This window comes from Lagopus leucura, unplaced genomic scaffold (genome assembly GCF_019238085.1).
Source record: "Lagopus leucura isolate 7727_CA_CO unplaced genomic scaffold, USGS_WTPT01 Super-Scaffold_1, whole genome shotgun sequence".
NCBI classification, from domain to species: Eukaryota; Metazoa; Chordata; class Aves; order Galliformes; family Phasianidae; genus Lagopus; species Lagopus leucura.
In genome coordinates, this window is record NW_024962250.1 from 17,569,004 (window position 1) to 17,586,403 (window position 17,400).

Genomic DNA, 17,400 nt, shown 5'->3' on the forward strand with positions numbered 1-17,400 from the left:
GATTTGAAGAAATCGAATTTATTGTCTATTTTCTTGATTTCTGAAAACTGCATGGTAGACATTTGATAACAGAGAAGGAAGTGTTAACTGTGCTCTGAAATAAACAGGAAATAGAGATGTTACCGAGTTCTCATTTAGCTTAATCTTCTCAACATGCTATGCTTTACAAGTCTTTATGAGACCCAAAGTGATAGAGGAAGGTTGCCTGTTGTGTTTGATGAGATGGGGGTGATTACCAGAGCCTGCTGAAGCACTTCAGGTTTGAGATAGTCTCAAGAATGCTTTTTAGCAGTAGGAAAACAGTAGGGTGCTTCATGGATTTTGTACTACTTTGAGAGTATGCAGCATGTTATAGCCAGAATAGACAACAGGTTGGGAATTGTTCTTGTGCAGCATATGAACTTGATTAAACCTTGCACCTCTGAGCAGTTTATAGTCATAGTTGTTAATCAAGGAGCTAAGATGCAGTGTTTATAAAATGAAGCTCTGCTGTTGAGGAGTAAACAGCACACCCATTCCAGTAACAGAGACCCTCTTTGGCAGCAGGTCAGCACAGCGTGCCTGCAGCAACTCTCCTGTAATGCACTGAGGGGCATGAGAGGTACGTGCATCTGTTGCATAAGGTTCACGTGCCTTACCTGGGTTCTGTACAGAGGTAGTGGATGTTGAGATGTTAGTCTCAGATATTGATATTGTATTGATGTACCTTAGAGCACCTGGGTTGAACTGAAAAGTTGCATGCTATTTTGATAAACTTTCTCAATGTTCTTAGGCTTTCTGCAATCATTTCATTCTTATTTTTCAGTCCTTATCCTCACATGCTGAGCTGTTAAGAATTGGCCTCCTTTTTTTCTTCATAGTTGTCTCTTTCATAGTAAAGGCGAATCAGACCTTGATGCTGCAATGATGCATACTGTTACAGGTGCTTCACTTTTTTTTTTTAAAGAAAAACTTTTCATAGGTAAATATGAAAGTAGTATTTTTTTCCTCAATACTGTCAGCAGAATTATAGCTTGTGGCAGTATGTGTTGTTTACAAAGGCACCAAAGCAGTGCCTAGAGGTGAATCTAGGCTGAAGTTCAAATGTCATCAACCTTTCCATAGCAAAGCCACCTTGCTGCAGGGTAAAGAAGCAAGCCTGATGACTCGCATTGTGATACAGTATAATGCCACCAAAATTTAGCCCTGATTAAAATCTGAATGGAGCTACCAAGATGAACTTAGCTTGTTCAGGGAATCAGTCCAAGCACATCTCTTTTCCTTTAACAGCTTTGTACTTTCTTGAATGCAGTTGTCATGGAAGTGATTTGTTTAGCTTTCTGTTTTGTTCTTTTTGATTTGTAAACCAAAACACAGTGTGTACAGAAACTGTGTGGAATTTATTTTCAGCCATATTTCTACGATTTATCCAATTACATGGCTCAAATGCCTGTTTACTTGATTGCTTGAAAGCTTGCATCTGTATATTTTATTTCAGCTGTTTAATTTGAGTGCTCTTGGATGTTGTTTTGTCTGAATTTTGGAGTTCAGCTTTGAATGCACCGAATTATATTCACATTGTCCTTTTTTTATTAGATAAATGTTTTTACTTTAGTTGCATCAGAGGTTTCTGTCAAAATGCATGTTGTAATATATCTTTATGGCTTAAAGTGATCTCGCTGTTTTCTGCTGGTTCCTGCCTGTACGTGCTCTTTAAAATAAACTGGTGAGGTGAGGCTCAGATATAATTCTTTTGGGTCTTTTGTATGTATGTGCCATTTTGAGGAAAATTGTAAACTTGGATGATGGAGTCTAGAGAAAAAAAAAAAAAAAGAAGAGTTTTGGGCTTTGGGGGGATTTTTTTTTTTTTTTTGAGTGCATTCATGTTATCTTATTGTTGATTTGTTTACTTTTTGCTGCCTCGTCCCTTTGTCAGTGAAGCAATTGCAGTACTTTGCCTCTTTTTTTATTTCTTGAGTCTGGAAAGCATAGGGAGGAGTGTGAAGCATGGCAAGGGCATTACCTTTGCAATTTCCAAATAAGCATATGTCCATATAAGCACATTATATATTTACAAAAGTTTATGTAAGCCCTGAGGATTTTCTTCAGCACTGTTATAGCATGTAATCTAGAGGTACCTTTTAGTTGTTGTTTCTCTGTCAAGATTTGAATGACACCAGTAAAATGTTGCAGCCTAAGAAAATGTAGGCTTAAGATCTCAGGTAGAATAGGTAAAAGTACACATATATAAATATATGGAAGGAATGAGGGGAAGAATAGACAAATTCTGTTGATAGAGAAGGAAAAACTGCTCTTAAAAGAAAAAAAAAAATATCTAAGCTTATTTCTTTAAAACAGAAGAAAAAACACCTTCCCAAAAAAATGTGTTTGCTTTTGTTTTAGAAAATCTAATGAGGCCCCTTAAGAACTATGGAATCGCATGGTGAGCATGTTTTAATTCAAATCAAGCTTCTTGACAGATACTCTTAATATCATGCTGGAAGGTTAAGTTTTTGCTTTTTTGTTTCAGCATGTCTATGGGCTTCTTGATAGAAGAGACTGCCCCAGTTGTGTGGAGAGGGCTCATGGTCATGTCAGCTGTTGAGAAATTGTTGAGACAGGTAAGGATTTATTTGTGTTTCAGACTAGCCAGTTAATTTAAAATGCATCTGATACCCAAGAGTTCATAATATCTTTTTGTATTGGTGGTGAGCATTTTTGTATCTTGGTCTTTTGTATGAACTTGTTTTATTGACAGGCTTCTGAAAAAGTGTTCTGTGCACAAAGGATTTATGTTTGCAGTGTCATTTGCTTAACTGAAAAGTTTTCACTGGAGAACCAAACAGCACAGATCTTTTTGTGAACATTTGACCAGAGCTGTGGAGCTAAATGCCATTTACAGTTCTGCTTACTTAATGAAAGTTTAATAACAGACAAACTACAAGCAATATGCATTTTGAAAAAACTATCCCTGGTGGTTATCTCACATGTGCTAGTAAGATCAGTAGTATGGTGCTTATATAATGTTGTTATGGTCCTTGGCTTTGCAGTTTTCTAGGTGCTTTTGAACTAATACTTGTAAAGCAAATTGAAAAAACCTTCTGGGGTTTTTCTTTTTTTTTTTTCTTTTTTTTTACTTCCTGTGCATTTCAGGTATTTATTATGACTTAGACAACTTTCTCTTCTGTTTAGTTGCTTTATAAGAGGGAAAGTTGATACTTACTGTATTTACCCATTCCCCTTACATAAAACTGTATTTGATGACTGAATTACCCAATTTTTAAAGAGCTTTCCTGTATTTTTCTTTAAAGAACTTTGAAGGTGTCTAAAGGATTAAATGTATAGATATCTGTACTTATCTGTAACTGTATTCCTTTATGCATTTGTTTATTCAACATCACTAAGAATTCTTGGATGGCATTTGACATATGACAGGTACATGAAAATCATTATGTAGGATCTCTATGTAATGCAGGTAGATTATTGGTTATTAAATTTCCTGGCATATGGAAGCAGGGTGGCTTTCGTGTCAGACTTGGTGATTTCTGACAGACTTTTTCCTTCTTAGTGTTGAATAGATTTGTAAAGGGCTAATGAGACAAACAGCTGAAAAAATACATTAAGTTTTTGTGTTTGGACTTTGAAGTGACCCATTATATTTTGTAGCTGACATCTATTCCAAAGATTTAATGTATACAACTTAGAGATCACTGGGTTTCTGTATACATTCTGTAAATGCTTCCAAACCTCATGCTGCCTTAATGACTAGAAAAGAAGTCGTGCTTTTTCTTTTTCTGTAGCCTGTTTCCAGTTTCACTAAATTCTCCTCTTCTTCTAACACAGACTTCAGAATAGTGACAAATGTTGCCCTAGTCAGCAGTGTGAGCACTCCAAAATTTAAGGAAGAAACCCTTTGTCTAGACTTGGCATTTAAAACTAAGGGGCATCCATGCCATTAGCTGTGGAAGGCTGTTCTGCCCTCCTCATGTGTCACATTGTCTTGGCCAGACTTGCAGAAAAGCACAGAGCCTAAAACCTTAAAGACATAGCTCAATTTAGCACCTGCTATACTCGTATTCTCAACCAGAGACACTGAAGGCCTTTGGCATGCACTGCAATACTACTACAATCAGTGCTGTCCCCAGATGGGAGCATGTGCCAGCAGCCCAGTAGAGGGTGTGAATGACGCCATGCATTGAGCTCATAAGTTTCCTAGTAGCTGGGGAAGCAGATGCACACTGCTAACGCAGGGTCCCTTAATGTTCAGGGCATCAGTGATTTCCTTGACAGTGAAACCTCAATTCTGAAAGAGGAGGGCTGAAAAGCTAGTTAATCTCTTGTGCCTGTGGGCAGGATAATTTTTTTTGCTTTACTGAAATTTTTTAAACTGTATTTCTGAATTCTTTTCTGTGAAGATACCATTAAGACCCAGGCACAGAAGTTTTAATAGATCTCCATTGTTATCTGTTGGAGAAGTTTGGTTTTTTTTTTTTCTGTTTAGCATATACTTCAGAAGCTGCCTCCTCATTTGCATAGGTCCCCTTCAGCACTCATTCCTTTACTGGGACTGTCCTGACTCAGTACTGTTGTCTTGGTGTATTTGTTATAGAAGTGAATTCTAAATACAGAAAATATACTGATGTAACTTATTCATTTGAGAGTTACTTGAAGTTTGTACTTGAACAGTAATATTGCTGAGGAGCTCTGAGTGTAAGCATCAAGTAGAAAGCTGAGAAAAGAAAGGGGGGCGGCTAGCAAAACTTGTACTCTGCTTTGAACTGCTGTTGCTGCAAGAATTTTAAATGGTCATTACCAGTGTCCCATACAGTCTGTATTGTAAGTTTTCTAGCACCGTCTCCATTTCTGTCTGTGAACATCTTGACAGATCAATAGCAAGGGAACAAATAGAGGAGAACAGACATAATCCGGAAGTGATTCAAGAATTACAAGATTGGCTGCTGTACATTATAGGGTACATTGTGGCAGTTGTTTGCTGAGTAATCTTGCAGAGGGGAGGTGATGCTGCAGTTGGCTGCCAATTTAAGAGTTGCTATAGTCATAGCAGAAATGCAAGTGAAAGGGAATCTTGTTCAGACTGTAAAGAATATCAGCTGTTGGTTTCTCGCATCTTAACAGATATGAAATAACAGTTCATCAAGTCAAAATATAAGCATGGAACTTTAAAAAAAAAAAAAATCAAGATAAGTTGGAGAAAAAAAAAAAAAGGGAAGCTGCAGGTATAATTGAAGTGCATATTTCAGCACGAAGTGCTTACGTATATTTGTCACATCAGTAAAGTTGAGTCACTACCTACTTGTCCCCAGCCTGTTGCTGTAAGCTGTAGGGCTGGTTTCAGCAGATAGAGAAGTGGATTGCCCACAAGTAATTGGGATGTGATACCTTCCTATGTGGAAACAGGATTGGAACTCAATGGTCGTTATGGGTCCCTTCCAACCTAGGGCATTCTGTGATTCTCTGATGTGGATTATGGATGTCAGCAGTTCTGTTCAGTGGAAACAGTTCCCTTGTAGTGAACCCAGAGAAGCTGCTTTCTTTTTGAGGCAGGGGTCTCTGGTTGATTAACAACAGAATTTCTTACCTTGACATGTCACTGTAATTTATGCTTTTGAAGACTACTCAAATCTTATATGGCAAGACTCTTCTATTTGTTCCTTGTCGTGCTCCTCTAGAGCACCAAGAGCATCCTGGGCATTGGCAGCATCTTTGGTGTAGTATAGTTTCAAACTAAGATGTCGGCACTGCTAAGTATATTGTGAGCTGTAAAGGTTCCTTATGTGCTTCTGAAAAGAATGAACACGTTTTCCCAGAAAGACAATGAAGCTTCTCCTGCAGTGGCTCAGCTGAAAACGAAAAGTCATTAAATACATTTCCTATTATCTAATTTTATTTCCTCTGTCTCTTCCTTGCTCCTTCTTTTAGCAACATTGTAATGCCTCTGTTTAATGGAATGTATGTACTGAATGAAAATGAAATGAACTTTCACTGGGAAGAATATAATTGGAAAAGAAAGAACACAGGGAAGTAAGCAGAAATGATGCAAGCCTTTCAACGCAGTGCATTTGCACATGAATGGAAGAAAACAGTGCCTTGCACTTAAAAGCATGGACCAACTTCATCCCCTGTAGATAGATACTGAAAGAACATAGCAGAACACAAAAATGATTTTATTAGAGAAACCCAAGGTTGACTAGGGCTATATTCCTAAGCTCTAGTCTTGCCCTTAAAAAATCACAAGCAAAAAACCGTGTAACTGTTTATGTGGCTATTACAATTGTACAGTTTGGCTAGACATGGAAGTTCTTTGTGCCACTTTACTTTTGGAACTGGCCTTTGCTAAGAGAAGAGTTGGTTCGAAACCAACACTTAACAGAAGTAATGGTGGTAACATTTGTATAGAGGTATGTGTATGCAAGTGGATCTTTTTTTTTATAGCGTAATTCTTAATGCTTATACAAAATAGCTGTAGAGTATCATGATTGGAAGAAGGGGAGATGCAAACAAATTACTTAATTTGAAATTACTTAATTTCAAAAGGGAATTTATTGGACCGTAGGTTGTAGGGTGTGGGGTATTTTAAGAGCCTCCATGAAAAAGTTGCCATAAAGGCAACAACACAGAGAATGGAACCCTGAAAATGTAAAATGATTCAGGATTAGATTAAGTTTCAAAATATTCTCAGCAAGCAAAAACTATAGCAGCTATACTGTTAAGGATTTTTCATCATTGCCTGTAGTTGTCCATCTACATAGAGGTAATTATAGTAATGGAATTAGAGGCTATTTCTTTTTTGACATTCATTAGTAAATAAGTTATTATGTGCAGTTGGCCACTCTTTCAGAAGTGTGTATCTCCTACTTTCTCCTTTGAACCATTTAACTCTGAGAGATTGCGTATATGGATTCAGGGACAAGTTTTTTCTTAAGTATAATTTATTTTAGGTATACGTAATGCTGCACTTGAGGAGGCAAGAAAAATAGACAAGATATTGAGTGCAAATGTATTTGTACCTGGTAAAAAAAAAATAAAAAATTACTGTTGTACCATGCATGCTCTGTCAGTAGAACATTCAATATATGGTGTCTTTGTACATTAGTCTGATCTCATTTACCTTTTGTTTATAAACGGATGTATTACATCTCGTAAATTCTTTAACATATGTTTTCATTGTTTTGTACCATCTTGCTTATCTCTGCTTATTAAAACATTTGAATAGCTAGGGGAAGAGGTTCTAAATTAGAAGTTGTGTGAAAGCAGTATATTACAAGAGCACTAAAAGGCAGGTGAGTATTATGTGCTGAACTGTCTCATTGATTAGTATGGTTTCTTAAAATTTGTCCTTTTTGGTTTCTGAGTTTATGTATTTTGTTTTGCAGTGTTTTTGGGACTGTGGAGATTTTATTGTGTATAAATATGGTGTTCAGTGCAGTAGTGAGTTACTGCTTCACAAAAAAAAAATGGAAATAAAAAGACTATTATTTACAACTTCCATGTTGTACAATCGATGAATATACAGATGATACAGTATATCCAGGAGTTTGGCTGATGTAGTTATTATACTAGAGTAGGAAAGAAGGACACTCTCCCTATCCTGGGCTCGCATGGTAAACTCTGATGGAGTGGATCTCCAGAAGAGATCCTTCCCTGCTGATAGCCAGCTCTTAAATGGGTCTAGGAGAGGTGCAGCCAGGCTCCACCCCTTTCTGCAGCACAGGGGAATTGCCTTCACCTGTGCTCCTGTGGCTGACTCATTGCTTGCCTCAGGTGATCAATCAGAGGTTCAGGCCGTGATTTGGCAGCCCCATACATGAGTAAATTTAAGCTTCTTCCTTTTATAGTTTTTCATATTCATTATACATTTATTGTATTGAGCATAATAAATTTTGTGTTCCAGGTTTTCAAAGTATGTATATATATCCATGATATAAAAATCTGTTAGCCATCCAAACTGCTTAGCTCTTAATTTGGATATAAATGTGGTGAATGCCAGGGACACAATTGATAATCAGAGTCTAAACATCTTTTGTAGATATGTGCATAGTTGCTTAACCTCTGATGGTACATGCTAATTTACCTGTATCTTCTTCTGTGAAGAACCATCAAGATGATAAGGGGGATGAAAGATGTAATGAGTGAAATCACTGAGAAAATTGGATCTGTTTGATTTTTGAGAAGGTTAAAGGGAGATCTGAACTGCTGTCTTCAACTGCCTAATGGATATGTACAGAGAAAAGGGAGGTAGATGCTTCCTGAATGTGCGCAGTGATAGCACAAAGGTAATGAACACAAATTGCACTATATAGTATGATTTATTATTATGTAACAGTGAAAGCAATAATATGTCTAAAAAGCTTGCCCAGAGTGACTGTAGATGCTCTTTCAGGAGATATTCAGAACTAAGCTGGACAAGATTCTGAGTAATCTGTTCTAAGTTCTGCTTTGTGTGGAAGGATGAACTGGATGACTTTCTGACGTCCTTTCCAACCTAAATTGTTCTATGATTAATTCTAAAATAGGCATCCAACTGCTTATTGAGTAATTGAATGTAACTTTTTAAAGGCTGCAGCTCAGACAGGAGGAAATGGCTAGGTCTTTTAATGAGAAGATTGCTGGCTAAAGTGTTCAGTCAAAACTGTTAGAAGGTGTCTCTTTCATCTAGGTGCCCTAATCATGAAGCTAGACAGTCATTGCTAAAATAAATATATAATTAAGTCTTTCAGTCATATGAGCAAGTTCTACAATAATGAGAACTTATTTTCCTCTGTAGCTCTTCCACTAATTTGGCCACTTGAGAGGTGCTGCATCAGAAGGAAGAGACAAAGAATAAATAAAGTCAAATTATCTCTTGAATGAGCATTCTAAATATGAAATGCTAATTAAATATATGTATATATATCCTATCAAAACAGAAGGTGTCGTAGAAGGACCTTGATGTAGAAGGACATTTAAAAATGAGTATACCTGGCTTGGGTGTCTTGATGATCTCTCAGACATCTTAGAGTTGAATAGCAGTGCCATAAACAAGGTAGTGCTAAAGACTTAATGTAGTTTTTTTTGCTTTAGCTGTAGTAGTTTATAGCCAGAATGCAGTATAGACCTTGTGAAAGTCTGAGGGTATGCAGAACAGTAGGCTGATAATGGTGATGATTATTTTAATCCTGTCATCTAAATTGAACATACAAATTCAAGATGTCAACAAAAGATGTGGAAATATGAAGTTAAACATATAGATTAAATGTTAAGTCCTAAGGTTTCAGAAGAAAGATTGAAGAAAAGAGAGCTGGAATGAGGTTGGTAATGGACTATGGAGTGGAGCAAACCATGGATTTGAAAGATAGCAAATTTATGAATAGGAATTCTTATTCCTTATTTTGAACTTTTTTTCAGTAAAGATATTAGACCCTTAATGCCAGTCTCCCACACTATTGTTTTGGGATTTTTTTTCCTTTTTTCCCCAGTGATAACGAGGTCTTTTCTTCTTTCTAGTAGCTGTAGGCTAGATGAAACAGGGACGTGTGTATTGCTGTGCTGAATGTTGCAGTGCCTGAAAGGTGTGCAAGAACAGAGTTAAGTCAAATAAAGCCTGAGAGCTATCTGGAGAGCATCCCACTCCACACCTGGTGGGATGGTGGGAATGCACCTCAGCAGCACATACCTAGCATTGCTGAGAGGTTATTTGCCCCTCCTGGAGATACCTTCAGACCCTTTGCCAGTGCTTTAGAAGAACAGGTCCTAGCTGTGGGTTAGTAACATAACAAAAACAGGTTTTCTTCATTAACCTTCAGATGTATGATGTGGGATTTGACATAAAGTTACAATTTTACTGTGTTTAATCACTTATTGATAATTATCAGTGGGGCTTGCTGAAAGATGGAATTATTAGTGGTGTGGGGAGGGAAAAAAAAAAAAAAAGCTGCATTTCATCACTATGAAATTACTAAGAATGAATGGGGTGGATGAGAGGGACTGGTGAACTAGGATTCAGCAGAGAATGAAAGTCTTGGATTGGGAGGAAGGCAACAATAACAAGTTGATGGCTTTGATTTTTTTTGCAGCTATATTTTGAGTGAATTGAAAAGATCCCCAGAATAGCAGTACTGAGTCAATGATGAAAATTATTCTTATTGTAAATGTAAAGACCAATTGGAGAGGGGGAAAAAAAGCCTAACACTGCAGCAATGGAAGAAGCAGGAAGATTTTTTTGGAGTCTCGTTTTTAACACTTTTTGGTTTAGGAGAGACACTCTGTCAAGTGATTTCCCTTGAAGGCGTTTAACTTACATTGTGCTGCCAGTAGATTGTAGAGATAAGAAAGGAAAGAGGTACTGTACTGGGAAATCATGGCAGAAGTTCTCAGAAGGTTGAACAGTGATCAGTATTTTATCATATTTTTGCATTTCAATGTATTTACAGTCCATCTTCGCTTGTCTCTTTATGAACAAAATAGATGTACCCAAAGTGTGTATGCTAAATGCAGAATATTCATTTTTGCTTTTTTGTTTTTTTGCAGTGTTTTTCATTTTAGATTTTAGATTCAACACTGAATTGTTTTGCAGTGTTCATGTACTTATCCAGTCTGCAAGTAATGGAGAACTGAAAGCCTGTAGTAGGATATTTACAGTTTACATTTCAGAAAACTAAACAAAGCTGTGTTTACATAATAAACTGCAAAGATGTTTGTACTTAACAGTGCATAATTTTAAAATATGGTAGTCTCACCAGGTGTCACTACATTGAAAAAAAAAAATAATAAAAAAATGTTGTCAGCATTTCAACAATCTTAAAATTATATTTTGAGCTTTATTTTTCTATTGAGTTATCTTAGCCTGAGTTCAGTATAAAATGTTTTTAGTCCAGGTTAAAGTCTTTTCGGGGGGAGGGGGAAAAGCTGAGATATCAGGGTTCTTTAGAACATGAAAACAGTTGCACCTTGAGGGAGTCAGGATGCTTTTCTGTTTATTTTTTTTATGATCCAAAGTACAAAAATTAAAAGATTCAGACACTTAATCATTGTACAGAGTATCCTTGATACTTTTTATTTGTTTTACTTAGAAAGGTCAATATTTACCATTGAGAAAGGGGGCAAAACTCAGTAATAATGCTGGCCACATTTTGCAGCAAGATATGCTGTAATAAGCTCCTAAGACTGTGCTTCATGGGCTTGTGTGCCCAACCAGCAGATCACAGAAAGCAACTCAATGCTTGTGAAGTTTTTCTTTAAAGAAAGATTTAAATCTTCCATGAGCTTTCATTTAAAAGGAAGGAAAGTTAAGAGACGTGCCTTATTACATCATTAAATTTAAGGAATCTTTTTCAAGGGCAAGATAAGATGATTCTCTTACACCTTACAAAGAGTTTGTTTATTAACAAAATGTCTATCCTGATTTTTGTTACATTTTTTTTTTGCACAGCCTAAAGGAAAAATAAGCAAATTTCTTCTCAAGCCAGTGGGTTTGAAACTAAGCTTTAGTTCGTAGCTTTAGTTCGTAGTGTTGATGTTTAGAAAAGCCTGTTGCAGGAGTTATTTGTGTAGTCAATGCTAATTTGCAAAAATACTAATGATCGCTTTGCAAGTCCTTGTCTGTTCACAGAGAACTGCCTAAACCAGTTTGAGCCAGTATGTACATATTGCAAGGGAAATGATTGTACTTTCTGGAGATGAGAAGCTAAGCATTAAATTCAGGAAATATCTAGGAGATTGAAAACTCCTCCTGTCTATCCCAGGCCCCCCAGTTGCCTTGTGAAGTTGCAGCGTTCCTGTTGTCACGCCTTTGTGATGCATTCCTGAATATTTTAGGAAAGGTATGATTGAATGAATGTAGACTTGATTCTTTTGTTTCCAACTGAAGCTACAAAACCTGTTTTGTTGCCTTTCGTCCCCTTATGAAGTAAATAAGATTTATATAGATGCCTGTTGGTTTACTTGGCTTGTGTTAGCAGCTGATATGAGAAAGGATTACAGTCACTAAAAGAAATCAGCAATTGTAAAAAGAAATGAAAGGAAAGCCAGAAGAAAACAAAAACATTAGCCAGCAACTTAGTGCAGAACTGGAAGCATTTGCAGTAAGTGTATTTTAACTGCTTTTAAGGATTTAAAAAAAAAAAAAAAAAAAAAAAAAAAAAAAGTAAAAAAGAAAGGGAAAAAAAAAAAGCTTAACAAGTAAGTGAAAATGTATTTACAGCAAACATTTCTTGGCCTGGTTCCTCAGCTGTCATGGTTATGACTGTGCAGCTACTGCTGTGGGAACAGGCTGTGAGAATGTTTTCCTTGCTCTGCTTCCAGTAGTCTTGTCTCCAGCACAAATTGCACAGGTATGCATGTCTGCCCTTCTTTGTATAAAATGAAACAAATGCAAAACATGCAGCTGTTCTTCTGGATTTGGCTAGGCAGGAAGAAATGGAGGGGAACTCCTAGTTTTCCAAAATGGCTGCTTTAGGGCTAGAACAGATACTGGTTTACATATATTTATATTTTATTCCTGGAGCTTTAAAGAAAACTATTTTGAGGTTTAAAGGATTGCATTATCTCTCTTCAGCAAATTTCAGAACTTTGTGCCTAAAAAAAATGTCATTGTGCTTTGTCCTTTAAGGAAAGAGGTGGCCATTTAATTATGTTCAGAAGTGTTTGCTAAACAGAAATATTGGTGGCAGAGAAACTGAGAAAAGACAAGGCACTATTTATTTTCTTTCCTAAATGAAGCTTTTATTATTTGCATGAGACTTCACAAAATATCAAGTGTTACAGGTACCTTATATGCTGTTTTTCCACTCTTTCCGTTCTTCTGAAGTGATAAGGGAGTCTTGGTAGATCTTGTAAGTTAAATGCAAAAAAGAGTGTGGTTATCTTCATTGCTGTACTTGCACACTGTGTGGCAGTGCTTGAAAGGTGGGTGCCTGGCCTTCAGGAATGGAGTTTGAAAGTCAAAGAAAAGCCTGAACTGGATCCATCTGGGACGGTATGAATGCCTCCTTTGTCATTCCCAGCGTTGCTGACAGATTATTTTCCCATCCTGGAGATACCTTCAGGCTCTTTGCTGTTGCATTAGCAAAACACATATGGTATCATAGAGTTCTGAAGTTTGAAGCTTGATGTGGAATAAATGGAAATTAGTGGTGTTAAGGTCAAAGGTGGGAGGGTCACAGGCTGGAAATTAGCAATATTGTCTTAGGAAAAGCCTATGAGATGTCTCGCTTTCTGTGTGTCCTGGATTTCAGCACTTATGTGTAGCCCAGATTAGACAACTGAATTTATGTATAGGGTCGTGGTTGCTCCTGTGACTTATTTTCCTTGTCTGGTGTCTGAGATAAATGGCACCTGCTTGAGAAAATAAATCTCATACCTTCCATCTTTTGTATGAATTGTCTCATATATCTAATTATGATATAAAAACCCACAATTACAGCAGCACAACCAGTATTCTGGCTTTAGTTTGTTTTTAAATGGCTGTGAGTATTCAGCTTTGTGTTGGATTCAGTGTTAACAGTGACAGTTTCATTTTGAACATGTTTGCCTGATGGGTCTTGTAAGACTGTAGGGCTCCTCTCTCACAAGGCTGTATATAATTATTGGATCACCCCAAAGGGTGTCTGGTTGACACCTGGTGCACAACAGAGATCTTGGTATTTGCAAAAGACTTTTCACTATCTGTCTATTTTATGATGAAAATGTGCGTGGTTTTGACTCAAACATCCAAGTTACTCCGGGTTACAGGCACCCAACTCTCATAATTCACAGTTTGAGTTGCTGTGAATCAGAAGAATTGCTTATGAGGTGTTATGTGTTGGTTTAGGGCGCTGCCTTCCTAATTATTAAGTCAGATATGTTGTCCTTGTGTCATTAAAACTGTACTTCGAAAGTAAACTGAAGTAATTATGGATGTAGGACATTTGACTGAGGGACATTGGTAAATATTGGCTATGATGAAAAAGGTAAAGAAATACTGCAGTACAGAGATTTTTCCTAACTATGAACAAGGAAACAAAATCAAAAGTCAACGTACCTTTTCTAAACGTTCCTTATGAGTGCTAGAGTTGAAATTACAGCTCAGTTTGTACTCTTAGGATAATATTTTCTACTAGTAAGTAATGCTTTGCCAAAGGACACCAATATGTTTGAAGTGGCAATTGGCAAATTGTAGTTTGATTACTCTCAAGCTAGTTTGTCACTTTGGACTTTGCTGTGCCAAGTAAATAGCTTTCTGACACCTAACACTAATAACACAAACACAAAAATATAAGAAGATAAGGAGATATGTGTAAGTGAGGAAGGAGTTGGTCTGCCCACTTCTGTACCTTCTTCAGCTGTAGCTGCATTCACTTGTTAAGCAGTCAAGATCTTCAAGAGAGCTTTGGGTTACTTCTGAATGTGTAGGTGGAGCTCTCACTAATACTGCTTGTTTTGTGGTTTTTTTTTTTTACTTTTTTCCATTTTTGACATTTTTCATATTTTGTTCAAAAGAGTACTGTCCTGCTCTCACACCATTAATAGATTGCTTAGCATCACTCAAATTTACTTTGTAAATAATGTGTGAATTTAACAGATTTTTTTTGAGTTAATAAATTGTTTTTTTTTTTTCAATTGAGTTGGCTTCCATTCTGACCACTGAAATTTTGAGAGACTGATTCTTCACCTATGACATTGTTCTGTATCTCTTTTGCTCTCAGAAAATAAATGTGGGTCTGTGTGCAGGTTTTGTACCTATATTCTTTGCAGAAAGTGATTATTTCTCACTTACTACATGACTGACACAAATATAAAATAATTGTACTAAAGATACTGAAGATTAATGTTTGTTTGTTTGTTTTCTGCCAACCTGAAAAACCTTACCATTCTTCTGGCTTTTTTTTTTTTTTTTGGCTCAATCAGCAATGTCTTTTAAAAGAAAAATAGTTTAAAGCAGAATTATGCCTTTGGAATATGTCTCTTTTTCCATGTAGTTAAATCAGTGCTCATTTTAAGTATTTTTTTTCTGTATATTAATTAAGAAGTAAGAATTGGAGTTGAATAAAAATCTAGAATGGAGATGAAAATACAGAACCTGCCAGTAATCACTTAATGACTCATGGTATCAGCATTTTCAGCAAATTATTTTAATTAGCTTTAGATTACGAATAACAGATTACAAATAATTAATATAAATTAATAAAAATAATTTAGATTACAAATAATCAGATTACTTCTAACTTATTGTTTCAGAACTAGAACTGAGGGCATGGGTGGATGTAAAAGCATGGATCTGCAAGCATGGCAGTTATTTTGGCAATCTTATGTATGAAACTTTCATAGATTTTTCGTCTAATCCATGGTAAATGCTTTGACTACCCTAACAGTAAGTGCATCTTTAAATTGAAGTTATTTACATTTTGCAATTGTATACACAATTTTTAGAATTATTTATGCTGGTTAAAGAGCTTGTCTGCTCTTTTAATACACGTTTTGTATTCTACTGTTTGTAAATACAATCTGTATGTAGTTAGCTTTGCTCATTTCTAACCTAAAGGAAGTTCATTAAACAGAGAACTTCTATCAGCCCACAGTCTATGGTTAAGAATCCCAGTGAGTCAGGGATTTTGCTTGCTCTTGCCTGTGTTCTCGCTTATACTCTCTTCACTCTCTCATCCCCTCGAGTCTTCCTGTGGAAGTGAAAGGTTCCGTATACTTATTATGTGGCCTTGCTGTGATTTCTTGTTTCTTGTTGGATGCATTGATTATTGTACTCCAGGGTAAGCTGAGTAGCGTCCAATGCTGTTTTCATTAGCAAGGGTAGACTATTCAGAATTCAGTGACTAGGGAGCATATGCTTGTGAATTTTAAGTACATAAAAGTTTAGACAGTAGAGTTTTGTCAATGTTTGTGGGAAAACAGGTTATTCTGAAACATATGCATGTAACATTTTATTGCTGAAAATTAATGTTTCAACTCAAGGCTGCTTATTCTGAGGTTAGATAACATCTCACCAGACAGAAAATCTAGCACTATATTGAGATTTACTATCTCTGGCCTCAGTTCAGTGATCTACATCTAATTGATTCTTTTCCAATTCTTATATTACTCTCTTTATGGTAATATTGTAGAGCTTTCTTCAGCATCTTAAGTGATCTGAACAACATATATGATGATATTTTCTTCTGTTATCTCTTTCTTGAAGGTCTTTAAGACTTGTGTCCTGAAATCCTGATTTCTGTACAAAAAAAGCATTATACGCTTAACAGGATTTTTTGACTTTTTAAATTTAATATTTTTCAGTTTAGGTACTAATGTAAAATCAGCTTCTCAGTGAGTCGCAGAATTGTGCCTGTATTAACCTATTAATAAATGAAGAGTTACTTTTTAAAATCAGAATATAAACTGAAGTTTGAAGAAGTGAAATGACTTTTAAAGGCTGTTAGGCAAACAGCTTTCTGTTGTATAGCTTAGACTTTCAGTCTTGAATTATACGTCAGCTTTTAACATCGTTAGAGAAATACTGGCTAAATTATATGTGGAGGGTTGGTTTAATAAATTTTTCCCGTTTGGTATCTATTATGCAGACAGCATATGTAAATCTTATGAGCTGAAATGGATTCCTAATAACACTGCCTCAGAAGTGGTTTGTTAACTTTGGGACTGATGGTTAAATAATGCTGATGTCCCTCTGTGCTTAGGCAGAGCTCTAGGAGGCTTAATTGTTTAGGTGATATCTGTAAAGCAATTGCACCAACCTGGTTATTAGTGTAATTGCATGATGTGATACTAACTCACTTTCTTCCAATTTGTTTAGGTTTATGTTAATTTTTTTTTTTTTTGCTTAACTTTATTGCTGAAAGGCATAAGAAGGGAAAATTGTCTCCACAATTATTTTCTGAACATCATTATTGAGAAGCTGAGCTGCAGACAATTTTATATCACTGAACAGGAAGAAGGTATATTTCTGAAGAAAAGTGTTCTGTGTTATATAGTACAGGCTGTTTGTGGGTCAAGGATAGAGAGCAGCAGCAGAATGATCAATCTCAAGACTGACTGCATAACACAGTTTGTTTCTCAAACTGTCTTCTTTTAGAGAGCAAATGTTTTGAATCACTGTGAAATAAGAGTTTCATCTCACAAAGGCTCTTCCATAGTAGTAACTCAAATGTAGTGGGAAATTTTTATAAACAATATTGCTGGTGCTATCTCCAGTAATTGTTGTGGATATGCACGCAGCTACTCCTTTTCAGTTATCTCCAGTGACCAGCCACAGATTCTTGAGGACATGTCAAACTGCTCTACATCTCAGTGCCTCTGAGGCTGCAGCCTTGGTTGGTCTTCCTGTGGTTGGATAGGAGCCTGGTGTCCCTATCCTCAAACTCGTTGTTATTGTGTCTTCTGGGATGTGATAATTTAGGTGGGTTAACCTGTAGGCTGTATTGGTGAGGGTGACAGGAA

At 36.3% G+C, this 17,400-nt stretch overlaps 1 protein-coding gene across 1 annotated transcript in view; it reads left to right on the top strand.

Annotated features, from left to right (window-relative positions):
* The window catches only part of NUBPL (nucleotide binding protein like), an 80,843-nt gene that overhangs the window by 25,383 nt on the left and 38,060 nt on the right, over window positions 1-17,400 (top strand). Inside the window, exons 5-6 of the mRNA XM_042873748.1 lie at window positions 2,383-2,422; window positions 2,510-2,600. Coding sequence (XP_042729682.1) covers window positions 2,383-2,422; window positions 2,510-2,600 — 131 coding nt within the window. The remainder of the gene's footprint in view (window positions 1-2,382; window positions 2,423-2,509; window positions 2,601-17,400) is intronic.